The following is a 27701-nucleotide window of genomic DNA, read 5'->3' as shown; positions in this document are numbered from 1 at the left end:
TCCTTGGAGCTGATGGGGAGAACCACACTGCTGATAAAGCCTAAAGGATGTTCCCTGCTTAATCTAGAACATGGAACACACATGGCATCCACCTGAACTAAGGCCTTGGCTCAGGGTCAAGAGGGAGGCTCTGCCAGAGGCATATTATTAATGCAGAAGAAATGTCCTGCTGAAACAGAAAGCCATTTGGTCTTTCCTGGAGTAACTTATCCCCCTGTTTCCTAATATAAATCAAGCACCGTTGCAAAATAAGCACATGGCAGCTAGTAACCTTGTCACAAGCAATGATGTTTGCATCTTCAGTCTTTCACAGTGAAATAAAGCAAAAAAAAAAACCAAAAAAACAAAAAAAACACCAAAACCTCAAACCCCAAAAAAACCCACAACAAAAACAAACAAAAAAAAACCCCACAACCAAAAAATCTGCATAAATAGAAAAAAATTAGCCAAGGAAAACTGTTCAGAGAATCCCTGTGCTCAACAACTCAAATCCTCTACCAGCAACACTCCTCTCTACCTCAGCAGCAGGAAACATCCTCATTGAAGGTGTGAAGTGAGATCCTGCATAAATACAGCACAAAGAGGAAACTTGTCACAATTTTTTTTTTTTTTTAATATCTAAATAATCTGAATTTTTCTTTAATTTCTCGAGAATTAGCTGTTCCTATTAATTGCTCCCTTTTACACACTGCCACTGGGGAAGTGTCTCTGTGTTGCTGCAAACTGGTTCTGAAGCTGCTTTGAGCTGACAGCACCAAGCAGAGGCAGTGAGTGCTGAGCCCCATACCTGCTCTGCCTGGTCACTCCTGATGTCCAGGCAAGTCCTCTGATCCATTCTCCCTAATGATTTGGACACAGAAGAAGATTTTTTTTTTTCTTTCACTTTCCTTAAAAAAAGCTGCAAAAGCTGTTTCACTGTGTAGGTGTTTAAAGGTGTTCTACTTCAAAATAGTATGGGATATATTTATGGCTGTGATTATCTGGTGTGGTTACTTGTGGTTTCTGATAGCCATAGAGCTTATGCTCCATATGCATGTCTTTAGGGACTATTTCAGGTCCAGAATCCTCCAGATGGGTCTTTAGAAGTTTTCTTTTCAAGAACTCATTTCTTAATTTAATTAACAAGTATTAAAAAAAAAATTATAAAAAGACCCCCTACCTAAGGAATGCTGTAACTTCTATTAGACCACAGGATGGGTACACATTTTGCTCACTCATATAACAGCTCTCCCTTTTCTTTTGCACAGCCAACCCACCTGCCTGTGTATCAATTGTTCTTTGTCATTATCTCTGGGAAATTCCTTTGGCATCACTGGCTATAGGAACATTCAAAAATGTACCAAGACCAACAAAAATTACATGTTTCTACCATAAAACAAGGGCCAGGGCTAAGTGTGCTTGCTGGCAACAAGAGAGATAGTGATCACAAAAACATGGGTAACCACTGACCAGTTTCAGTGAAATTCAGCAGCGCTCTGGCACTGCTGCTGGGTGGCAAAGGCATATAGCCATCACTGGGAATTCTGGGCTGGCTCTGACTGCTCTCAAGAAATGTTTTAAGTGCATCTAATGACTTTTTTTCTATATGAAGTGATTGGTTTAATAAGAGTGATACTGGACCAGCACGTCCTGTGCTCTGAACAATAAGACAGTATTTCAGTAGTATCCATAACTCCACTAAATTGGGAAAAAATCTACCTTAAGCTCTGCATTAGATCTTGGTTCTTATATTAAGCAGTGGGCCTGATCTTTCTCTTTCAAAGAACAGGCATGAATACAAGCACTTCTGAAGAGGAAGATGTAATCAATTCTATTGTTGAAAACAACCTTACTGCCACTTCTTATCAGGCCATATTGGGAACTGAAATGTATGACATTTTCCAGATACATTAAACAAAGAGAATATCAGGTATCAATGCAGCTTGACAGCAAATTTATTTTACTGAAAAGTGTTCAGAAAAATTTCTTAATTTTGTTTAATCCCTGACTTCTCTATATTTCCTGATTTCTTATGGTCATGGCATAAAATCTCACTGGAACTGAAACAAGCCACTTGCAGTGGATGAAATCAGGGTGTAACCAGTTACAATTACTTTGTTGTTGAGGTTTTGAATATACCCATGATTTATGGAACCAATCCTACTTTTATTGGAACATCATTGGGAAACCAAGGCCTGAAATTGTTCCAAAGGGACATTTGCATGTGTTGGCTGTATGCTCTGACTCAGTTCTCAGTTAAGTCCTGTTCCAAGCACAGCCCTAAAAGGATGATGCTTGTTCTGATTTCAACATCACAGATCTCTCATCTCAGTGGCAGGGACAGCCTTGTCATGGCACTTTATCAGCTCTCTGCGAGACAAAAGGATAAATCTGAGACTAAACTGTGCCCCTCTCAGAGTCAGACATAGCCAGGGAGATGATTCTCATCAAAAGCCAACAGTTCCACCAGTGAGCACCTCTCACTCCATGTTTTACGTGGCAGAGGTCTCACCAAGGCACTTTATTCAGTAACCAGAGAACGAGCTGTCTTGTGCAAAATCTCCTCAAGTTGAAACTAAGTGGATTTACCATGAATAGGATTAAACTGCTACTCTCCCACCTTTCAAAAGTGGGCTACACTCCTTCTGCAGAGGCTTTTAGAGTTAGCATGAAGTAAAAGAAATAATTTAACTTTGGGGGTGGATTTTAAAAAATATTATTTATAATATTTACTTGCAAATACCTTCAAGTACTAAGAAATGCAGAACCAGTGACAGCAGCATTCCGAACTTCTTTGAACTGCACAGTCTCCTTTGGCCTCCAGCTTTCCTTTGGCAGAGGGCTACTCTCTGCTCCTGGCACAGTCTCTGCCTTCTCCTGCCTGCAGGAGAATGCTTCACACTAGTTAAACTGACTGTTCTGTTTGACACAAGGCCTGGATTCACCACAGTGCTGCTGTCCAAACGGAGTCAGGTCATTTTCAGTTAAATGCTGCCATGTGCCCTCATCCTTGCACCAAGCCCCACCTGTAAGACCTTAACAGGAAACTGTTTCCAGATCCTTCCTGATTACTGATCAACAACAAAAGTCTCTGTGGAAAATAAACTTTAGAAAGATACATGTCTAAATAAAATACTCAGAATTGGTGTCCTTTCCTTCCTCTGGTTTTGAGTTCAAGTATCTGTTCCTGGCTGATCAAGAGTGTCCATTTCTTTAAATGTACAACATGTGGCTCACATCCTGGCACCACCCTCCCACAAAGAGAGCTAGTATTTTGGACTAAAATCCTCTTCTAGTGAATTCTGGGAGCTGTGTGCGTTCAAATTCACTGAGAGTTTTTTCAATTGCCCAATATCCAAAAATCCCTGGACAAGTCCAAAATGAGACAAATCAAAAATTGTTTGTAAAGTCTGGTTTTCAATGGCTTTACTGTTTCTCAATGGACTTTAGTTGCCACATTTTACTAACCATGCAGGCAAGAAACACTTTCCAATACTCCTTCAGAATCATAGCTTTCCAAGAACTTGATTTTTACGGAAATGGTCTTAAAAATTACATAACTAAAAGAGAAGCCAACATCCTTGCAGGACTATATCCAGGGAAAAGTTCTGCTAAGTAAAATCAAGCTCCAAGTTTTGGTTGCAGGACATATCTCCTACTCACAAGTGCAACCTGGAAACACTAAAGGAACAGGGGAGGTTCCCAAGTTCTAGGTGCTCTCTTTTCTCAGGACATCATTAACTGCTTCCCCCAGCTCCTGCCCCAGTACTGTGGCACAGCTCAGCACTGCAGCAGAAATGGGCTTTCTACTCTTCAGCACTGAATCCACCTTTCCCCACCTTCCCCAGCACAAACCAGCTGGCAGGGAGTTGCTTCACAACCCATGAGCTGTTTCTTCTGCCCCAGGGCTGCAGCCACAGCCTCCTCGGCTCTCCCAGGCCCCACCCCGACACCGCAGGTCCCCTTCCCACAGCCACCACCCCATCCCTCATCGCTGGCTCTCAGAAGGATGTTGCTGGCTCATTTTGGCCCAGTTCAGCCAGCCGGTGCAAAGGAGAGGAAAAACCATCCTTTTACAAGTTGAATGCCTAAAAAACGGATTAAACAATTGGTCCCAGCACAGTGGCTGATGCAGACATTGCAGAAAATGCTCCCAGGCTTCCCCTGCCTCTTATTATTTACCTGGAGTTCTGACAGTTAAATCACATGAATCACATTATAACATGTCTGAAATCCCAAAGCAGACACCACCAGGAACTATCTAGAGAGAGAAAAACTTGGCACCCCATGCAGAGTTGCAAGTAATAGCTGGTGGTGCTGAGGGTAGAATAAATTGCCAGAGTGCAAGTACATCCACCAAACCCAAACCTGTCTATTAGTTACAGCCACTCATTTCAATCTGCAGAGCAGGTGTCCAAAGATATACAGTCAGGATTATCTACACAGAAAATGAGAAATAAACACACATTTCCTTCTGCAATTCTCAAACTTGGTGTAAATTATTTTAAACAGGGCCAGTGCCACTGTTTAAAGATACAGATAAGGCAGTGGAGAAACTGAGGGCTGGATTCACACTCCACCTTCCCAGGGGAAGCTTTCTTCTCCAGGATGAAATGGATGTGAAACAGTAATGATTCACAATGAGAAAAAGTCATGCTGAAGTAAATTACTGCAGAGTTAGGACAAACAAGAATACAGCTCAGAACACCGGCTTGTAATTTGCATAGGTAAAATAGGGCTATGATTATAGGTTTCCTGGACCTGTAAAATGGGCTTGTGATGTTATCTTTTTCAAGGGTGTGACATGCAGCTTTTATTTAATGAAGTTTGTGAATCAAAACAGCTTTAAAATTAATGAGTAGGACCAGGCCTGTGGAAACACTCCCAGATGAGGCAGCGCTTGGATGGGAAAGAAAAAAATCTTTTTACTTGGCCATTGGCATCTAAAAGCAGACGAAAAAGATATTTAGATTGACGGGGAGTGGTGTGGCAGGAGGCAGGCAAACAGAGTCACAGAAGCACAGATTCAGAGATGCTGAAAGGGGCCTCTGGAGACCACCCAGCCCAAGTGCTGCTCCAGGAGGCTGCCCATAGGGGCTATGCCCAGCTGGGTGTCCTCATCTCTGCCCACGCAGACTCCTTCCCCCTCTGGGGAAACTGTTCCCATGTTTGACCAACGTCACAGTAAGAAGAGAGTTTTTGTATCTGCAGATGGAGCATCGTGCATTTCTGTCTGTGCCCATTGCTTCATGTCCTGCCAGGTGCCACCACAGGGAAGAGTTTGGCTCCTTTTTCCTGGCCATGAATGGCACTGGGGAGCCACAAACCGGCCAAGGTCAGGGGCACACGGGCCAATTTCCAGCTCCACGCCAGAAGCACATCTGTGTCACCGACCAGCAGGGCCCACCTGAAGGAGCACGGAATCCAGCCAGCTCCCTGCACCAGCAGGGAAGAAATGTGAGTCACTTGTCTTTTAATGGCTACCTGGAGCACCTGGGTTTCCACAGGAATAGATTTAACCAAGATGCCCATTTCCCCAGGAAAGTGCAGGAAAAAAAACCCATGGAATTTATGGAATGCAACTGAACATATTTTTTGCAAAGAGGAGATTGTAATTCCAATCTTGTATCATCCTAAAATGATTATTTCAGTAATTATTCAAACATTTAGTTTTAATAAAATATCCCAACTTACAGTCAGTAAATTTACAGTATTTTAGATAAAATTCTTATAGGAGAGCTCTGAATTTCAACTTCTATGTTTTTCCAAGCTACCCTTGTGTCACAGACAATCTGCAGAAGAAACATCTCTATAGTCTACAGGAAAGTCCATTTCCATTTTGTTGTGCAGCCACTTTTCAAAAAAGAATGATAAAATGTTTTTTAAATTGTCTTTTTCCCCTCTTTCTAAACTTAAAACCATAGAAGATTTCAAATTATTACCTTTTCAGAGAGCTACTAAGAATACTGGGTTTTGAATATATCGAAAAAACACTTTAAAGTGTATTCAAAATCACGAAGGAGACTTGCACTGCAGTATTAACAACAGTTAATGCTGTAGTAAATCTCAGTTTTCCACCAGCAAATCATGTGTCACCAACCACATTAATACTGACCAAACTCATAAAGCAATGCCACCAGTTCAGGACTTCAATGATTAAACTCAGAGTTAATGACACCTGCAGGATTTCTTGCTATACTTTTGTCATGAGGCCCACATTTTCTGTCCTGAAGTGTAATGTGTAAAACATTCAAATGGTTCTGGCCAGAAAGATCCTTGAGTCACAGTAACTTCTGCTGCCAGCACTGGAGGGTGATATCACAGAGTCTGCAAAAAGCAGCCCCAAAAGCAGATCAGGGAGCAGAATGAGAGGAGCAGAAATCCTGGCAGCCCAGCACTGAGGGGTCTGTAGGAACTTCAAGCCAGAGGAAGCAGCTACAGATGTGTGTGTCCCTGGCAGAGGAGAGCAGGGGCACTGCCAGCCCTCGTGGGGCCAGCACCACCCACAGCCTGTGCCAGGCAGGGCTGATGCTGAGGCACAGGGCTCAGCCCAGTCTGGTGCATCTGGTCCAGGTTTGTCTATCAGGTGCAATACTCCAGATCCCCATCACCCAAGATAAAGGAGACTTAACTGTGTGATGGAGTCTTAACAGGATTTCTGCCACACTCAAGCCAGAAACAGCAAGTAACATGCAACACACACAAACCAGCAAAACACACACATAAACCTCAGCTACACTTATCTCTTTAATGTGTATGAAGTCACAATGCTTGCAAATAGACCCTAAGGATAGGGTTTGTGGTCTACATTCAACACACTTCTTTAGCCAGTATACAGGGCTGAAAAGAAGGAGCTGAAAAATTTATCTATGTCAGCAGACTTTGTGACATGGAGTTTCTGTGGACCTCTTCAGTCACGCATTGACACAGACAACAAAGCCAGCTTTTGGACCCAAAAATTTTGCTGTTATTGTAGCTAAGAAACCACAAACAGTATGAAATAACTTACCTTTCAAAGGCACATCGAATGACTACCAAGATTAAAGCAAAGGGGATACTGAGCAGGAGATGACGAGGCTGAGGATAATGAGTGTCTTCAGATTCTTGCATGTCCTCCCAGGTGATTCCTGGGGGCAGCCAGAACTCGTGCTGCCACAGCCACTCATACAGAGAGCGAGCCATCCTGGAAGGAGCAGAGAGCAGAATGAAGTGAGCCCTGCACACAGGAAAACCTGTCAGCACAAGCCGGGGCAGCCCAGGAAGGATTACACCCCTGCTGAGGTGGCATCTGGCCGAGGAGCAGAGCAGCTGTGGGATGCAGCACTGCCCAGGGAGCTGATAACCTGTGCACAGATCCTTATCATGTGCTTGGGAAATGCTGAGTCCTGGCACCAAACCAAAACAGGGGTAAAATGGAGAAAAGTGCCTCAGAATTCAAGAGAGTATTAGTGCCAAACTTCTCTGGTTCAGAGATTCCTCTCTACAGCTTGGTATTGTGGGGATGTGGCAAGTCTGCTCTACTTTTTATGTATATATCCTTATTTTTCAGTTTTTGATCTTTTGTATTTATTTGTTTCTATTTACAGATTGTAATTCCATTATCTCTATGTGTGTGTGTGCATTACACTTATTATTCTGAGACTTAGACTTCACCTTATAAAAGAAAAAAAATCATCTTTCTGCTGTGAGTTATTAAGGAAGGTACTTCAGGTAAGAATTTTTTTGCTAGGTGGATTTTGTGCTGGGTTCTTAATGTAATTTTAAAGACTATGCTTGAATGTGGAATCTACATATATGATCAGTGAATTTAGCAGCAAAATGGAGAACAGAATGTTGATGTGACAATTCAACCCACAAATACTGTTTCTAGATAACTTTACCTCATACAGAAATATGAGCTGCACCACCCTCCAATACATGTTGCTCATTCTTAGCTGGTAACAACCAACAGCCCAAACACAAGCTCTGAAGTCAAACAGACTGTGCAGGCTCAGAAGAAGGAAATGGGAATGAAATGCCCATTGAGACAATCAGAACAGTGCACAGGAAATGCCACCTTAGGAAACTAGGGAAAAAGCATAAAATTTAAGTGTCTGGCCCAAGTATTATAAAGCTTCTCTTCAAGCACAGTCCCAAGGCCTGGCCTGTTTTCTGCAAGAACTGCCTATCAAAAAAAAAAAAATTAATCAGTCATTTTATTTTGAAGATACCTTTAATTCTGATGCAATTTCTCTGTTAAACTCATTCTACAATTTTTGTGTCTGAGGGGTATTTTCTGAATCACAACTATGGAGTCATAGAATGGGTTGGGTCAGACAGGACCTTGAATCTCATTCCACCCCTGCCATGGCAGGGACACCTCCCACTGTCCCAGGCTGCTCCCAGCCCTGTCCAGCCTGGCCTTGGGCACTGCCAGGGATCCAGGGGCAGCCACAGCTGCTCTGGGCACCCTGTGCCAGGGCCTCATCACACTCATGGGGAAGAATTTCTTCCTAATATCTAATCTAAATCTACTGTCTTCCAGTTTGAAGGCATTCCTCTGTGTCCTGTCCCTCCAAGCCCGTTTAAAAAGTATCTCTCCCATCTTTCTTGTAGGCTCCCTTCAGGCACTGGAAGGAAATGTAACACCTTTTCTTGATTTGGACTTCACTATTCCCCTCAATGTGTCTTTTGATCGGACTACAACAGGGAAGAACAGGATGCTATTTCTTTAAATTTGACTCATTTCTCCTGGCACATGCACATCCAATTCAGTTTGAGGACAAAACTGACTGAAAATATTTGTGTAATTGATAGTAAGAGGATGCAAACTTTCTAATCACTTATAGAAAAATATATAGAGAATTTATATATCATATATAGAAAGCAGGAAAACATTTCCCTTTTTCTCAAAGAAAAAGGAAAACCATCTTATGAAAAATGCAGTCTTCTCCTCCACCATGCACTGCCTGACTTCAGCTTTTCATAGTAAAACCCACAGCATAAAAATCCTCCTAAAAATCAAGAACCTTACATACTGAAGAACTGCAACCAAAAGAAGTGGAAGTATGACTTCACTAGCACTGAAAAAAAACATCCAGGTCTTTTACTAGAGTTCAGTTTGACAATAATTAACAGTATTTTCTTTCTGGTGTAACTTCTGGGCCTCTGGAAACTGCACTTTTGATACCACTTCCACGCTGCTCTCCATTCCTTCTTCTAGTTCTTCTTCCAGATAATGCCTGGTCAAAAACCATTGGCACATGGAGATAAACAGGGTTTATAGATTCTTCAAATCCTGTTTTAAGAGCCTGACAAGCAGGACGCAACAGTTTTTGAATTGCCTGCCAAATCTTGAGTCTCTACAGCTCTCAGGGGCCTAGAGTATAACCTACCTGTCCCCACCAAGGCTGTTTGGAGGTGGGAACATTTGCCACCAACCACTGCTCCTCTGGCAGGGCTGCAGGATCCTTCAGGACAGTTCCCTTCCTGTGCCTTTAGTGCTCCAGCAGAAGCACCTGAAGCCAGAGCTATGGAGGCTGGTGACAGCTCACTGGTGACAGAGCTAGCTGAAGCACACACACACACCTGCCAGGAAAATCTTTTCAGACTACTCAGTAAACATGCTACCCACGAGTACAGCTCCACTTGGGGGACACAGCCCTGTGCCCATGGGACAGGGCAGCTGTGCTGAACCCCCAAGCCTTGGTGAACCATTTTTTCAGAATGTCCCCAGACTTCCTATAGACTGTGTAAACCCAGCTTTCTCCATAAAAGTCTACATTTTTAGAGAAGAATGTGTTTGTGTAGAAGCAAACTGTATATGGGCTTAGCCTACGACGAATTCAACATCTTGTCAGCATGAAGCAAGGTGACACCACACCAAAACAACGTGTGCCCTTCAGACAGTACTGGATACCAGCCTGAAGAGCCAGATAACCAAAGTGAGGTGCCTGAATTGCAACAACTTCACAGGCATTGAAACTCAAAATGTTGGTAAACTTTCTCAGCTGTTAAAAATCTCAGCTCTAGTTGGGAAAAGCATTAGGAATACCTAGGAGAACTCCAGGAAGAAATTACACTTCCTCGTTGGTTCAGCTCTTCAAAAAACATTTCTTCAGAAGGTCTTCCCACTGTGCAGACTTCTTTTCCTCAGATGGCATGCTGAGGAAAGCTGCCATCACAGCCAGCCTTGCAGCTGCACAATCCCACATCCTCCCTCCAGAACTGCATATATCTGGCAACAACACACAACCACACTTGGTAGAGAACAGCAGCTGAACTCCACTGGGGACTCTCTGTGGGAGAATACAAAATAGAGGTCCAGTCTGCCTAGGGGGGATATATAGATTCAGTGGCCTAAGGAAGCAAATAGCCAGCACCTAATTGACTCTCATGTGCAAAACACAGATAGTCAGGATCACCCTCATGGAATATTTCTTCATCTTTGCAGCAGTCTTTACATATTGCAGAAAATACAGAACAAAAAATACAAAAAAAAACCCCCAAAAATACAGAACAGGGTACTACATGAAGCAACACATATCTTTTGCAATTTATACAGGTCAAGTTCTCAAGTCAAGGCTGCTGGAAAGCTGAAGACAATGGTGTGTCTAAAAGGCCCTTTGAGCACCCACAGAAAAGTGTAAGAGGCCCATTTCTTTCTCAGAGGTTCTTTACACCTCACAGAGCATCTATCCTGCACTGTAGCTTTGTAACATGCAGAACCAAGCCCTTCAGCTCTGAACACAGGTCTGACTGAGAAGACACCCCCTCACACAGAGCTCAGCAAGAACAGAGACAACAAATGACAGTGGGAAACACTGGACAGAGCAACATCAGGACTTCACAAACAGCCAACAAAATAGTAAATGCTGAAAGAACAGCTTTAGGTTGGTTGTAGAAAGGTACATGTAAGGATGAAATCAAAATCAGAGAAGTATCACAGCTACACCGTGGGGTGAGGGAGGACAAGGCTTCAGCACTTCCCGAGCCCATGGAGCACCAAGAGGAGTCTGGCAAAGTGGACTTCACTGAGCTCCTCTGAGTGGCACAGCCAGAAGCTCCTGAAGCAACTCGACTCTGCAGCCCAGGGCCCCATCCACTGTATTTACTTTGTTGAATCTTGCCTTTCCTGGTGTTGCTTGTTTTTTTGTTTTTGTGTGAACATGGTGGTTTCATGTGAATCCTCAGCATGACAAAGGTCTCTGCTGTTGGGCTTGCTGAGCTGCTCCAAGGACAGCAGGAATTTCTGTATCCGCAGCGCCTGCAGCAGAGCAGCACAGCAGGGTCCCCACCCTGAGCACACAACACCACTGCACTTAACCCTGCAGGGCCAGCTCTATGCTTGGTCTTGGTTTTGAAGCAGAACTGTTTGAGAAGAAGCAGGGCATCCAGCTAAAGAGGTTACTGCTTGTCTCACAGGTAAAATGGCTAAGCAGGTTTACCCAGGCAATGTTAACTGTTGCTTACATCTTCAAAGAGTTACTCTCTTGCTTCACTTACAGACTCCATTCCCAAGCAAAACATTAGTATATAGGTACACAAATATTCATGTAAATTTACAAGTGTGAATACAGCAGATAAGGGTGGAGATGAAACAGAAACAGCTTACACATCTTGGAAAGAACTGGGTACAGAGGCCTTCGAGGGCTCGATTACAGCAGGCACGGTCCATTGTCTGCAGGTGGATTATACAGGTTTGTGGGTGAGCCATGCCAAAGGTACAAACACCCCTGCAGTGGCTCTGGGCCAAGCCATTTAGGTCAGCCAAGTCTCATTAGTTTAAGTACAGCATCGTGTTAATGGCCTGGCTGCCGGAGCAGCGCAGGGATTCCTGCAGCAGCCTTCCTGGTAGGGCCAGTTTTCCCAGGATGCAATCATCCCTGCAGCACAGCACTGCCACGGGGAAATCCCTAGTTAATGGGGAGCACACCACCACAGGGATGCGGTTATGCTGCTTCTCCAGTCAAGTTGCTTTGTTTTTCCATGGGGTTAAGGCTAAAGAAAACCAAAAATGCCTCCTCAGTCTTGATATGCTGGAGACCAAAATGGGGAGGGTTGCTCTATCCTCCCGAGAAACTGGGGCTGAGAAACAAAGTCCTCCATAGAGTTCTAAAGGTTCCTGTTATTTCAGACTGGAAGAGCCATTGTGTTCCTGCCCTACTCTGGTCCATATTGCCTAAATTTGAGTTTCCATTGCCTATTATGCATTTCAACCTTTAACTCATTTTACTAAGAAATCAATTAGCCAAGAACTCCATAAGTAAATTCTCTCCTGGTAGCTTTTCTAGGCAGTTTCTTGTTTGATATTTCCCACAATCCTGATGTCTCCTGATAAACTACTTGTTAGAGCTACCCAAGAGAAGTTACTAGTGTAGACATGAAAATTACTGTCTCTTTTAGGCAGAAATAAATTATTTTAAGAAATAAAGCTCTGACTAACAGCACAGGCTATCTTTTGAACACCCATATTATATTTAATATCTTAATCTCCATCTCCAAGGATTTTTCTTTTTTTAAACTTTCACACTAATGATCACAATACTGGTATTATAGTATTTTATAGTATAGTTGTATTTCTAGGATAATTTTTGCACTTTTTTTTTGGTAAAATCTTTTTTACATTTCTTCTAATATATATCAAGACTTGGTAAAATTTATAGATTTAAAAATCACTAATAATTTGGTAAAATTTATGGATAAAAAAATCTTTGCTCCAAAATTCTTAAATTACATGTATCATTATTTTCAGCATACTGAGATGGAGATTAGCTAGTTAGAGTCACCTGCCTGAAGGGAATACATTAAAGCTTTTCAAATTTCACGCCAGTTTTGATATGTTCATTTCCATTTCCTCATCTCTGTTAGCCATCCTGGAGTCATACCTGCTTTCAGATATCGTCTTACTCAAAACAACATTTCCCCTGCCCAAGATCCCCTTTTTAACTGTGTTTCTCTTGGTTCTTCACCATTTTAAGGCTTTTCTTATAATGTAAATTTAAGCATGGATGGACAATGTCCAAGGGACTCAGCTGAGATTTATCAATTAAGAAAAATGCCTAAGAAGGTCCTCCCATGGTAATGAAAAAATATTTAAACCTTTCCATATAGAGCCAGTCCATGAACTGTTTATTGAACTTAGCTCTCCTAGCATGCTTCCTCACCCTGTCAAAGTAACATTCCTACAGAACCCATCACCCTCTACACATCCATTTCTTTGAACTTCTTTTGCAGATTTTTACAAGCCTGCTTGCTCTGGCCATAACTGATGCAGAATCTCCAATCACACGTACAGGTTTTGGTATTAATCTCTTTTTACCTGCAGATAATTCTGCTTTATTTCTCTAGTTACCTGCCTTCTTATCTCTTTCTCTTGTGACTCTACACACCTTTTCCCCTCATACTACAGCTTCTGGCAGAACCTCCATTTGTTTTTGAATGAAATAAGATGTTTCAACTCTGACCAGTAGCAAGAGAAATGAAACCACAACTTCCTTACCTTTGTAATCACCAACACTGTTCTTCAGGCTCACCCTCCTCACCCAGACTCCGTTTTCCATATCCTCTTTTTCGGAAGATAATTGAAAATTTGAAATTATTTGTGCAGCCTCGTTTCTCCACCAATATCCAGTTACCCTCAACTTCCTAGCTTTTGGATATTCTCCTCACTTATATCTACCAGCTCACATTTCCTACCAAATTATTTCGTGTCTGCTGTTTACAGAAGAATAAATTCATTTTCCAAGTCATGTGCCGCTCTGTTCAAAGGCCAAAATTTTCATGTACGCCATCTTTTGGGAAAGCTCTGCTCCAGAAAAACCCTAAAATGCCCAATCAAATATTTGAAACTGCAAATAAATGCTGCACAATAGACAAACTTGCTCTTCCTCGCCCAGCATAAATGACATACTAACCTCCCATACCTCATGCTCCACGTGGCAGCTCCTTCCCTGGTGGGCTGCTCTGCCTGTGCGTGCCTGGCTCGGAGCAGGCTGCAGGTATGACCCACAGCACGGGTTTCAGCTGATGTCACTCCCCACGTCAGAATGCAAATCAGACAGCTCTTCCCATTCACTCATCCCTCACTGAGGGGCATAAGTACAACTTCCTGGTTTTGCCAGTGGAAAACAAGCATTAGTTTATTCAGCTAAAAACAAGGCCAGAAAAGCTCACAAATACCTCTGGCTCCACCATGTCTTTGGTCAAAAGGTGCTCAGAGCACCCAAATTTTTCTTAGCCTCCCTCTTGCACCAATGCACTTTCAGAAGCTGCTTTGGGCGCTCTTCACATCCCTCACTCCAGCTGAGCTCTAGATTTCCTGCCTGCATCCTGCTTTCCCCAGGCAACATTTCTGTACTGCTCTTGGCCATTCATACCACTCCCACCTTCCTGATGCTTCCTGCTTGTGTTTGAGCTCAAACAACAGTTCCATGCTCACGCTCGTTTGCCTCCCACCATTTGTTTGTCTTCTTGCATGTTGGAAGGACTACACCTGCTTGGATCTGGCTGTCCTGGAAGATCAGCACCTTTACCTGCCAGGAGAGCCTCCCATGAACTCCTGCCAAGTAGACCCCTGAAGAAGAAAAAATCTCCTCTCCTGAAAGTTAAGAAAAACCCAAGAAGGTAGATTCAAATTTTGGAATACCACAGCTGTTTCTGCCATATTTTTCCTCCAAGAACCTGGAGATACTTCCCTACTAATGCTGCAAAAAAACCTGGGCTGAACTGCAGCACTCATCAAACTAGTCTGAAAAACAAAGTGCTGTATTGAATTATCAGGGTAAAAGCAACAGAGACAAAAGCTAAAAACCTTTGCTGTTTGGCTGGTACCTAGTTCATGGCTGAATTATTAAATGAAGTAACATTCCTGTTACATGCTAACATGAAGTAACATGCCTTCCAAAGGCAGAGTGAGGTAACACAAACCTTGTTGTCCTGACACTTGGGAACAATGTTCTGCTACTGAACATTAACTGTACAAACTGTACAGTTACAGAACTGTACAAACAAGCACAAACAAAACAAAACAAAACAATCGGCGAAAAACCATAGGAGGCTGCATGCTGATTGTTTGGCCTCATCACTGTGCAGAAAGCTACAGACCATATTAAGGTTTAGTAAGAACATCAGACACCACTGGTGTCCAAGCAAAGCAACTGAGGCACTCAAAGCACCAGCTACAACATCTCCACAAAACACAGTCTCAGACCTATGTGTGTTTCTCAAGAGTGCAAATGTAAAATATAAGAAGGAGGTACCTATAAACCCCAAATGAGCTACTTATCAATTTTTTTGCATTTTTTCCTTCATTCTTTCTCCTGACATCTGCTATTTCCTCCAGTCTCACTGTAGAAACAGCCGTCTCTGTCTGACATCACTTGATAGAATTGAGGAAGAAAATCAAGTTGTTTGCCTCAGGCCACAGTGAGCTAAGAAGTCAGGTTGGAAGATCACTCAAAGAATCAAGAGGGAGATTACTTCTCCTAGAACTGCTCACCTGTTCTTTCTCTATCAGTATCAGAGTCAGGCAATCTTAATGAGATCATGTCCTTCAATCTGAATTAAGAGACAGTAAAAACTGCCAAAAAGCCTCTAAATAGAAATGCTATTTATCCACAAAGACTGTACCAACAAGCAGTTCATACACCAACAGAAGCCTTTTGAGGTTTTGGAAGAGAAAGGCCAAAAAAGGAATCACACACTGAATAAGGCTCAAGACTTTGAGCCTGGGCAGCAATAACTTTGGGAGAAATTCTTCCAAAGGCAAGTTCTGGCCTTACAACCCACTTTATGTTCAGGGTTGTTCAGATGCTGGAGGAGCAAAAAAATACTTGTCCAGATAATTCATGACAATACATACTCCTTGACACTTTTTCTACTACCAACAGCAATCACTCAACTGATTATCACTAACCCCGTTACTCAACAAACACATACCAGGCCTTAAAAAGTTTAATTCTAACTTAAAAATAGAGAATGACAAAAAGCAGGTAGTAGGTTCAAGCTTCCAAGCCATACTCAAGTCACATTAAAATACCAACACAGCTCTCAATTAAGCCTCTTTCCTACAAGCTCATGGAACAATGCAATGCTTCTCCAATGCGTTACTTGACTCTCCAGCCCTTTTGAAGCACAAGCATTCCTAAATAATCGTACTGTTGTGGTCTGATGGCCCTCACCTCTCCTCTAAGAATCACCCTTGGCAAGCCCTTCTAGTCCCTTCCAGGACAGCTCCTCTTCTTCTGTCCTTTTGCCTTCAGCCACACTCCAGGTTCCACAGTCTGTGCAGCCCTCAGAAGCTCTTCATCCATAGTTTCACCTACAATTCCTACTTCCCTGCAGCCCAAAGTGCCACCATTGTCCTAATTCATACAGTCAAGCCCTACAGTGAATCAAGCACTTTTATCCTTCTTTCTCTCCCAGCAGGCCATTTCCCCAGTCAAGTTTTCTAATTCATCACACCAGCAGCTCTGAGCATCCCCTCAGTGCTGAACTCCTGAACAGCCAATGCTGGGTCACAACAAGAGAACCTGCTGTGTTAAATAAGGAGGCCTAAGGGACTGATCTGTGCAACCTCTGCCACAGACCTCGCAAAGATAAACAGCAAAGTGGAATTGGATCATCTCGAATGCCAACATAGATAAGAAAAGTGCTTACCTATCACTTGGGATTAATCTGTTGCATGAAGTTGAGGGAGGCATCCCATATTACAATGCAGTACACCTACACACACAGTGAATGACTTTTCACACAACCCTCACTTTCCTCCCTCATGCAGGAAACACACAGGTTTTAATTACTTTCTATGAGTTGGCTTTAAATTTCAGTATCAACAGTTCCATCAGTTTCCCAGGTATTTGTTCCTGCAAACTCTCCAGCCTGTTCCAAAGCTTAGGAAAAAAAATTAATTACGCTAAAATTAAGATTCATTTAAATTATACTCCTACCTCCTCCTAGTACATGCTTTCATGATTTTTCATTTCAAAACACAAAACTTAAAACCTTATCTGAGAACATCTACATTCCCAACATTACTGCAAAAGCAAAATATGTCAAAAACATTGAGATAGCAACTGATAGAAAGATTTCCCTTTCTCCAAGATTAAAAGCATTGAGAGTCACTTTTCACAAGCATTACTGCTTAATGAGTAATACAATCTATCATATGATGATGTTCATTGAAAAACAAATGTAAATATGAATTATTCTTCATTAGCACAGATAACTTAAAAGCTCTGTGACAGGAGCAGCCTGTAAGCAGAATGTAAAACTCCAGCTGTTTCCGCAGGCATTGTGCTCTCTGCTGGAAGGTGCCTGACATGGACAGAACCTGCCTCCAGTGGAGCTTTACCTGCTACATAAACAAATCATCCAGGATGGTGCATTCCTTGTCAAGATTTGAAGGCTGCAACCACACTGCTATTTATCCAGCAATTCTGGCATTATGGGATGGCTTATCTACATGTGCAGTGGGACCCTTTCAATGAGTGATCCTGCTGGACACAGACAGGGCTGTGAAAAATGCATATTACATGACAGGCTTTTCGCAAATATTAAAATGAATACTGTATGTGTTATGTTGGAAAGTTATGTTGTATTAATCCTTTTTTGGTAGTGCTATACTAATTTTTTTAAGTAGTGTAGTGAATATAGTTTTAGGCTGCAGAAACTATGTAATGTAAGATACTTTTTCTAACTAGACTCCAAAGAACTCAAGAGAAGAATTATTGCCTCCTTATCGGGGAGAACCAGACTTCGAGGTACCAAAACAAATGATTTACAAGATGAGGGAAGAAGTTGACAATAACCAGAAAACACCCTTTGTTTGAAAATAATTTTTGCATCATGTATGAGAGATATGAATATGCAACAGGCTATTACTTTTAAGGGTTAATCCTTCGTTAGCAAAGTGTGTTCTGTCGCAGGACAGAACATCCAGACGTCTGTAATTCTTTGGTTTTTTATTGTCCTTTATTGTCCTAACTCTAATTGTCCAGATTCTTATTACTCTAATTTGTATTACTACTTTTACAACCATTTTATTACTATTAAACTTTTAAAATTTTAAAGCAAGTGATTGGCGTTTTTCACAGGGCTCATTGGGATTGCTCAGCCCGGGGTCCTCGTGCTCTTCTGACGAACGGGGTCACTCCTCAAGCTGGACTCATCCTCCTGCTCCGCTGAGGAGCCCTGTGTTTGCTGAACATCTGAGGGAGAACTCTGACACCCCATTTGTTCCTCCCTGGGCCAATTCCTCTGCAGAACAGACATGAATTTACCCCACTGCAGCCGGCTGTTCTGCCCCTGAGCCGACACCACCGTGGCTGCGGCAGCTGCCCAGGGTGAGACCCCGGCCCAGCCAGAGGGATCCCCCCACACAGCCCTGACTCACCCTGGCTGAGTCAGGGTTTATTTTTAAAACACCCATACTGAGCGCCACTTTCCTCTTGCTTCAGTTCACCACAAGTAACTTTACAAGGAAAGTCACACAGAAGTGATTATTCGGGGAATTCTGCTTTCATGCTTTTAATTCAATATCCTCTCTAAACAGAAAAATTCCTCTGATCTTTTCTTTGAAAACATTAAACACAAACTCTTGACAATTCATCTTTCAAACCCTGCAGAAGGATCTTTCAAATATGTATGAAGACAGACAGATGAACAACAGGGAAGCCGTTGTCCCAAAAGCTCATATAGTACCTCAGGGATAAAAATAACATTGCTCATTACAAACAAAATAACGTGAACACAGCCTGTAGTTCACCTCTTTCACAATTTATTTCTCCTTATCTGTTTCGGTTCAAAGCCTTGGCATTTGTTGGGTTGGAAGGCATATGCCATAACCTGTGACTACCTCACCTGCAGCAACCTCGCGAAGAAAAGTATTTGAAGAATTTCTTTATTTTTGGAACTGACTTTTAAAACAAAGACACTAGTTCTGATCAAAATCAGTTTCGGTAAAAGGTGAATCAGCCTCAAAAGTTTATGGAATTACTGCAGTCCTCTTTGAACACATTTCCTATTTTCCGAATAAAACTCCTGGATTAATTAAAACTAAAGCATATTGGAAAAGGAGTGAGGAACATGCACTGGGTTCTTGACATTGCTATTTAATTCTGGATAAACCTGATGAGGTGTACTCATCAGTAAAGATGAAAACACTATAAAAACAACCCCCAGCAAAAAAAACCTCAAGTGGACTTTCAAAACTGGGGAAACGATGACTTTTTTTTTCTTTTTACTTAAGAAGAACCTGCTATAGAATGCCAGTAGAATTAAATATGAAACCTTCAATACAGATATACTAAAGGTGAATACATGCATACAGCAGATACCCACAATAAAATGCATTTATTTGAATGAGGAGGGTGGCTTGCAGACACCTGGTTAGGGTGAAAAGCACCCCCCAGCCAGGTCAGTGTGTGAGCCCAGGAGCACTGAGTCCCACCACAAGCAGGCCCAAGGACAGGAGCTCTGCCAACACCTGTGGTGGCCTGGCTGCATCTGGTGGAGAACAGCACTTGGCATCCTCAGCCCTTCAGGCAGCTCCACAGCAGGCCCAGCCGGGGCTGGCACAGCTCCTGGAACTCGGCAGAACCAGAACCTGCCCTGGGCGTTCCAGGGCTGTCCCCGCTGCTGGGCAGGGGCAGTGCCCAGCTCCTGCAGAGGCTCCCCTACAGCTCCTCTCGGGTGCACTCCAGCTCTAGAGACCCCATGAGCTGCAGCTTTTACAACAGAACCTGCAGTGTGTGGCACTGCAATGAAACAGTGCTGGAAACGTGTAAACTCTACACCTGCAACGGACTCCACTGAAGTGTTCAATTACTCAATTAATATTAACTAGAACAAGAGTAATTAATTTTACTAGTAAGAAATAATGACAAGATTTTGGCTTCCTAAAGAGCAATCTATTTTTAAGTAAGCCTTTTGACTTCTGCTTTTCCTTTACACGCAAGCATGGCTTTTCTCCTACAGGGAAGAGACCTGCAACAGACATTAGAAATACAAGCAGGATATGAAACACAGAGCACAACAAACAATTCTGACTCCAGCAATCTCATGACACTTTTGTTCTTATCAACAGGCTCTAAATTCACAGCTAAAGTGTAGTCAGTTCAAAACTGCATGCCCCTCAGTTCAACTGCACCCCCGCTGGATTTTAGTGTGGACTTGTTATGTCATAGTAATGTCTGGATACATCCAACGAGTCTAAATTTATTAAACAAATGTGATTTTTCAGAAAATGCTGTGATATAATGACTCAGCATTTCAAATAAGAAGTACATCTTACTTACACCCCACAGTACAGAAAATCAAGATGGACTATTTGTTCTGACTTGTGCATGTCAGATCTTTCATGTTCTCTAATCTCCTAAGTTTGTTTTCACCTGAACAAAGCCTAAGACTGGAGGACCACAGTGGGAAAAGAAACAGATGTGCTTCCTTTAAGATTATATCAGTGGGTGGAGAGATCCACTACAGCCCTTAAAATGAAACTTGCTGCTCTTTCCAGCAGAAGATCCCCCTGCTGAGAGAGGCTCTTACAACTGAGAGCCAGTGTAAACCAACAGAGCCATCAAAGACTGGACCCTGGCCTCCACCCGTTCCTGGCCAGCTCTCCCACATCACTGCCACCACCCCAGCTCAGGAACCTGTGAGGCTTCACAGAGAACCAGCCTGAGAAACAGATCTGGGGTTAAACCAAATGTTTTTTTGTTTTTACTCAGGGGTGATTTTACCCCGTGCCAGTTCCTCAGTGCAATTCACTTTCTGGCTTCAAAATCATTTGTGCAGGCTCAATGCAAGGTGTAAGGGGAAATGACAAGTGGCCCGGACCTGGCAAAGGTGGCACCTCTCTCTACAAAAGCACAGCTCAAGCTAATGAAACTGTACCTCTGCTGAGCTCCCAATGCCCACCTGCTGCATCATACCTGGAAATACCTGGATTCACATCATCAAGTTCTTACTGACCTTTGCAAAAGGAACATTAAAAAACCCAAAAAAAAACCAAACTAAACCAAACAAACAGCAACAACATCAACCAAAAAAAAAAAAAAAAAAAAAAAAAAAAAAAAAAAAAAAAAAAAAAAAAAACAAAAAAAAAAAAAAAAAAAAAAAAAAAAAAAAAAAAAAAAAAGCCAACCTAGAAAATTAAGCCTAAATATGTGATAGATGCATCCCCAAGCCATTTCTGGGTGTACATACACAACTGTCGGGACCCTCTGCATCATATCACACCAAACACCATGCCTGTATTTTTCTCCTGTTTCTCTCAGGAGTGAGTTACAATAGAACTATCCCCTACTCATCTTAGACCTGAAAAAGTAGTGTACAACAACATTCTAGCTGCATTTTACCCTCTTGCAGAGAAATTTGCTATGAATTAGGATCTGAAGATTCTCTGAGGGATCTTTCATTTACAACAACTGCTTCCAAAGTCTGGACAAATCATCGTAACCTTGAGCTGCTACAGCTCAGCTGTGAGGTCCCTCAGTCTGCTGCAAGCATTGGTCACAAACCCAGCTCGTGTGCTAGTTCTGTGCACAGTGCTCTCAAAAAAGAGAAGTCCCGTGGACTTCTACCTCAGAACTGCCTTGGAAGCAGAGGAGACAAGCTGAGGCGTGCGCCCAGATGGCTGGAGCCTTGTCACCTGTAGCTGTATTGACTAAACACTCCTTTACCACAATCACTTTTCACAAGCAGAATTAGCAGCTTTGCAGTTTGACTTTTGTGTATTGAGCTCACATAAACCGCTTCCTAGAATAATGCTAAAATAAGTGATCTACAAAGGCTTTCACTTCCTTCCCTGCCCTGTATTGTTCTCTGCCATAAACATGTCAGAAGAGAAAAATTTGGATAACACTATGAGCCTGAAACCAATTTCCCCCCAAAAGCTCTGCAGGGAAGAGTCTAGGGTACTATAAAAGCTAGAGCTAAAATAGAAAATAAAAATTTCTTGTTATATATCTCAAAGAACAGAAAGCAGTTGGACTTTCCTGACACCTTTTTGCTTCTTGAGCCTTCTTGAGCTCATGAAGGATTCTCATTAGCTGCTGTCAGAAAAAATATGAATTGCGGGAATGCCTGATTTAGTTATTTTTGTGTTTATTGGACACTGCCAGGCTTATAAAAGATTGTCTGTTGTCAAGATATTGACTTTCCAGAGTTCATGCTCTCCTTCAGGTCAGACATCATTTAAGTTCTGCATTCAAAAGGACGTCACAAACTGTAAGTGGTGTTAAAAAACCCAATGAAAATGCACTCCATCAATCTGATGACCTCAGGAAGTGAAGAAAAAAAGCTCCATCATGAGGAGAAGCTTTAAAAAGAAGCCTTCTTTAACTCTGTTTCAACAAAAAGGCATATACCAGGAAACTGAACTTTGAAGCCTGTGAGGATGCCTGCACAAGTACACAGCCGTGGGCCTTTGGAGCTCGGACAGACTGGTGTCCCCAGACAGACTTGGGAAGCAAGAGCACATAGCTGAGACATCCTCAAGCACCACTTGTCTCATCTGGCAATGCAGGGGCTTCCCAGACACTGTCCAACAACATGGGAAAAGGACACCAACTCAGACGAGTTTTTTATTTTGATTAGAGCTGAAATCCTTAAGCCCAACATGAAAGGTTGGCAATATGAATCTGATCTTTGCCACATGTGAACAGAGGAGCCAAGTCTCTTGTAGTTACTGATGTGACAGACAGCAAAAATAAACCTATTTTTGTGGATTTTGGTAGACTATAACAAAAGAAAAGGACAATAATAATTTTTCATTGCAGGTGTTTACTCTCCTTCCTGTCTGGAAGCAGTTGTCAAGCTGTGAAGCCTCTACTCTATCTCCTTAACATAACTCTGACATTAGATGGGAATTAGATTAAGAAAATTAATATTATATGCAAATTTCAACAGATTTGAACAGCTAATAAGCCTCAGCGACTTTGATTCTCAGTAAAAAGTTCTTTTGGCTGCACTTTTCCATTTTGGCAGCTTCTTTGCTGCTCTGAACACAGGCATCTCACAAAGTCTTCTCTTTCAGTGTACAACCCCCAGGTAAAAAAATAGCTTTGTCCTTTTTTTTTTTCTTTTAAACAGAAATACAGAAAAAATTCCTCTGCATTTTCAAGTCTCATGGCTATCTTGATAAACCTGACCTTGTAGATTCATTGATCACCAGCTGAGTCTCACACCTCACTCCAGTTCTCACTGTTGGCTGAAGGAGAGGTAGGTTCCTTCTGAGGACAAACATCACCATGTGCATCCTCTCACACACACCTTCCATCTGACTTTTACAAAACTTACCTCACAAAACTCCGTATTACACTTTCAAAAGAAGGAAATACTTTTAAATTATGATAAACTGATATAGATAAAGATGCATTTTCCAATCTGGCGAGCTAAAATTCAGCTGTCAGACTGCAAATGAACACTGGTCCGCTTCAGAAACATTCACCTCATGCCCTGACACCTGACTTTATGCTTATCCCATTGCCATTACCTCCTAAAACCAACCAGCTGGTCTGGCTTTAAAGGATTCCAGAAGTGGAATTTGCTGTCAAGTATTGATTTGATGTTTTTGGCAACTCCACTCTAAAATTAGGGTTGGTTGGTTCGCTTCGTTGGTTTTTTTAATTATGCTACTTGAATTTTGATCATTACACAAATCTTTCTAAAAACAATTCAAATCACAAACGAAATATCTCAGCCTTCTGCCCAGCTTTGCCGTCCTTTTCTCTGGGAAGAGTTTTCATTGCCAGCAAGAAACTCTTCTCTCAATTCCATCGTTTTTCATGCCACGGGGTAAAAGCGACACTCCGGCAGAGCCCGCGCTCCCCCGGCCCGGCCCCGCTCCCCCGGCCTCGCCCGCCGCCCGCTCACCTCCGGCCTCCCGCGCCCCGCGGCGCCGGCCCGGGCTCCGCCGCTGCCCCGAGCGGGCCCTGCGCGCCCGGGCGGAGCAGCCGCGGCGGGCCCGGCCCCGCTCCCGGCACTGCCTCTCTCCGCTCCCGGCCCTGCCCCGCTCCGCTCCCAGCCCTGCCTGGCTCCGCTCCCGGCACTGCTCCACTCCCGGCCCCGCTCCGCTCCGCTCCCGGTCCGGCTCTGCCCCGCTCCCGGCCCTGCCTCTCTCCGCTCCCAGCACTGCCCCGCTCCGCTCCCGGCCCTGCCCCGCTCCCGGCCCCGCTCCGCTCCGCTCCCAGCCCTGCCTGGCTCCGCTCCCGGCCCCGCTCCGCTCCGCTCCCAGCCCTGCCTGGCTCTGCTCCCGGCCCCGCTCCGCTCCCGGCCCCGCTCCGCTCCCGGCCCTGCCTGGCTCCGCTCCCGGCCCCGCTCCCGGCCCCGCTCCGCTCCCGGCCCTGCCTGGCTCCGCTCCCGGCCCCGCTCCGCTCCCGGCACTGCCCTGCCCGCCGGGCCCCGGCTCAGGGCGGCCTCGCGGGGAGATCTCGGCGCGGGGGACCCGGGGCTCCTTCAGAGAAATTGCAGCTGCTCTTCACACGGAAAACAGTGGTTAAAGTAATACATAGTATTTCAGTCGAAACAGGGAGAAAGTGCTCCTTCTGTGGACCACGGCTTTGGAATCCGTGCAGTACAGCTGTGTAGGTTTTAAGGCCGGAAAAAAACACCCTTAAGATGATCTATTCTGTCCTGTGTTACGCAGGCCAAAAAAAATTCCACTCCGTCATTCTTGCTCTCAAGCCTTGGGAGCACAGATCCTGTTTGCTGTTCCTGTGTTCTAATGCATTCTTGGAGCACTTAAGGCTGTTCCCTTGTCTCACTGAAATGCTGTCCATCAGCTCTTTCCTGCCAGACTTTTCTAAAGCTGTAGTCAGCGCACTTATGATGAGCATGGTTATAAATACCTTTGCAGACAGAAATGTGAACAATTTTAAAACAAGCACAGTGACTTGCTGATAGTTTTCTTGCTTACCCATTTGAATCCACCTGCTCCATTCCCATTAGGCAGTGCACAGTCCAGCTGCTGGCAAAGGGACGGCTTGTAAACAGTCTCTGTTACAGTAGCCAGGCTGCCACAGTATCAGAGAACATAGCTGCACAAAGTACCGGGGCCCTGGAGTTACAATCCTGTCATCTCAGAACATGTACACCTACAAGCAGGTGGTCATTCAGTATCTCCTTGTGTGGCATCACTGAAACCAACTTAAAGCAGTGCTTGATCTGCAATGCCTAAATTTCTAAAGCCAGTTTTTCTGGGGCTGATCCAAAGCCCACTGACGTGAACGAAAACTCCCACTGACTTCCAAAGGGTTGGGATTGGGCTTTCCACAAGCAAAAGTCTGCTTGTTTCAGTGTGTGCAACAGGTGGAACAAAACCATCTAAGACCCCTGGAGCAAAGGAAGGTGCTCAGGTGTTGTTTGCCTTTTATTTCCCTTGTGTTCACTTTGACTCTTTTAGTTACAGAGGCGTGACCCAAGTGCTCCCACTCAGAAGGAGCCATCTGTGTCCTCAGCAGAGGGTCCCCAGCACACAGAACCACAGCAGCACCACAGCCCAGCACAAACCTCCACACAGCAAAGCAGCTCAGAGCAGAGCCTTGGTCAGAAGTACTAACCCTGCATGCCTCAGCAGTCCATAATCATAAATCATGGTGAGGCTAGAATTACAACTGCTGAATACTGCTACTCAATCCCTCTGCAGTGCTGCCTTCAAGCCATGAAAGATACCAGTTTTTTTGGGATTTGTACCTTGAGTCATCCAAAGAGGTCTGAAGGACAAAGATGGGCACACAGTCTCTTACCTATCAGGTTTGTTCAATTCTTCATGAAACAATTAGGATATGAGATACTTAAAAATCACTTATAATTTCAGAATATGGACTGCTGAACCCCTGCTGGATTAGTATTTATATGACAATATATTTATGAGTATACACAGGTTTATAAAAATGTAATAATTTATCCAGCAGATGCCCACTGTGAACAGGATGATAATGTGTTCAGAGGTCAACCAAGTCCTCTAGTTAAAGTCCATGAGAATGTTACCCTCTGAAACCCTGTTCAGCGAGTCCAAATGAAGCTCTGAGCAAGCCTGATGGCCATTTTGTCTGTGAGCTCTGGGATGTGACGCTGGGTACTGGAGAAGCAGAAGGGTGACCTTTGCCAATGGGAACAGCACCCTCGAGTGGGAAAATTAAGTTCCTCCCAGTCAGCAGGACCTGAAGTAAGCAAAACTATTCAGGCTGGAGAAGGCTCTAGGGAGACCTCAGAGCCCCTTTTAGTCCCTTAAGGAGCTCCAAGGGAACTTGGGAGGGAGTTTGGGCAAGGGCCTGGAGGGACAGGACACAGGGAATGGCTTCCACTGCCAGAGGGCAGGGTTAGATGGGATACTGGGAAAAATTCTTCCCTGTGAGGATGGTGAGGCCTGGCACACTTTGCCCAGGAAAGCTGTGGCTGTCCCATCCCTGGAAGTGTTCAGGGCCAGGCTGGATGGCACTTGGAGTAACCTAGGATATTGGAAGGTGTCCCTGCCCGTGGCAGGGGTGGGAACAAGATGGACTTAGAGGTCCTTTCCAACCCAAGCCATTCTGTAGTTCTGTGAAATTCCAAATGCAATTGAGCACTGGTACCCCCAGAGCTGGATGTGCCCAGGTCTGGCAATGGTGAGTGAATGCTTGTGCCTGCTGTGGCACATGATCTGGGCAGAGCTGCTGGCCATTGCAGCCTTACAGGTCCATGTGCCCATCAGCAAATCTCACCTTGTGTGGATTCTTGCATTTAAGTCACTCTTGAGTTGTGACTCACATAACACTTCATCCTACTGTCTTATTCATGCACCTCTCCATCCTAATGAGGATCCCAAAGCCATTATAACTCAAGACCAGGACGCAGCATTTTTGTGGAATTAGTTAATCTAGTCTTGAAATAGATCCTGTTTATGAAGAAAGGGGGAAGCTTGTCTTCAGGAGATCCTGTAATTCCTCAGGTGTTGAGAGAGGATGTTGTGGGACAGTGTCTAACTGGAACTGCACAGGTAGCTCATGGAAGAATGTGCGATTATTTACATCTGAAATTTTATAAGATGCTGTTGCTAACAGGACTATCCTTTTGAACATGCTTTTCTATTATCACTTTATGGCTTTTTTTGTCAGAGCAGGGTAAGTTGGGAGTTTTGAAGGAATCATCACCAGCAGACAAACTCAGAAATTGACTTTCCTGTAGATCATGATGAGACATGTGTTTATGATCAGGCAATGAGGGTGTCAGAGGGTAGATACTATGGCTGACACATCACTGATGCTTCTCAAGAGGAGACAAACCATGATTAACTGCACCAAACCTCCTCTCTAGGAATGCTCATGTTCTGAATCAGTGACATTACTCATGCCAATACTCCTAACACTAACAGTCTAAGGAGTCTTAAAGTCTTCATGTCATCAGCTAAGCCAGGTCATTAAAATAAATCCCCGCTGTCTTCACAGAAAGCAGGTATCTCTGTTCCAAGTCTGCTGTTGATTCCTTCTCTAAAGGCTATGAATTCCAGCTCCACCTGAGTGCCTCCACATCTGCTTGCTCACAGCACCAGACATGGCATCATTTTGGCACTGGCTGTGGCCAATGGGATATTGGGTTTTACATGACTAAAGCAGAAGGAGTCTAGCAATTAAAAAAACTGTACAGCAGTAATGGAATGGAATGTATGAGCCAGTTGTGCAGAGCCTGGATCTGTGAATGCCATCAAAGCCTGCACACTACAGCAGCAAGAGCTTAGTTTTACTCACAGGACCTTTATAAAT

At 43.7% G+C, this 27701-nt stretch overlaps 1 protein-coding gene across 15 annotated transcripts in view; it reads right to left on the bottom strand.

Moving 5' to 3' along the window:
- CERS4 (ceramide synthase 4) overlaps positions 1-27701 on the bottom strand; it is a 46155-nt gene that overhangs the window by 17391 nt on the left and 1063 nt on the right. The window contains exons 1-3 of one of the 15 annotated variants that reach the window (XM_041465322.1): positions 13875-14068; positions 11573-11638; positions 6989-7162 (exon numbers count right to left, since the gene is read on the bottom strand). In XM_041465322.1, the coding sequence (XP_041321256.1) occupies positions 6989-7162; positions 11573-11638; positions 13875-13888 (254 nt within the window). In that variant the 5' untranslated portion in view covers positions 13889-14068. Of the gene's footprint in view, positions 1-6988; positions 7163-7859; positions 9967-11572; positions 11639-13459; positions 13526-13874; positions 14069-23835; positions 23891-23992; positions 24035-24202; positions 24582-24877; positions 24932-27701 lie in introns of those variants that run through there. The other 14 variants (XM_041465334.1, XM_041465323.1, XM_041465324.1 and 11 more) reach the window with 14 other exon arrangements.

Source organism: Pyrgilauda ruficollis, unplaced genomic scaffold (assembly GCF_017590135.1).
Source record: "Pyrgilauda ruficollis isolate IOZ18807 unplaced genomic scaffold, ASM1759013v1 scaffold188, whole genome shotgun sequence".
Taxonomy (NCBI): domain Eukaryota; kingdom Metazoa; phylum Chordata; class Aves; order Passeriformes; family Passeridae; genus Pyrgilauda; species Pyrgilauda ruficollis.
The sequence above is the reverse complement of the archived record's forward strand: the minus strand, read 5'-3'. Positions and strand labels throughout refer to the sequence as shown.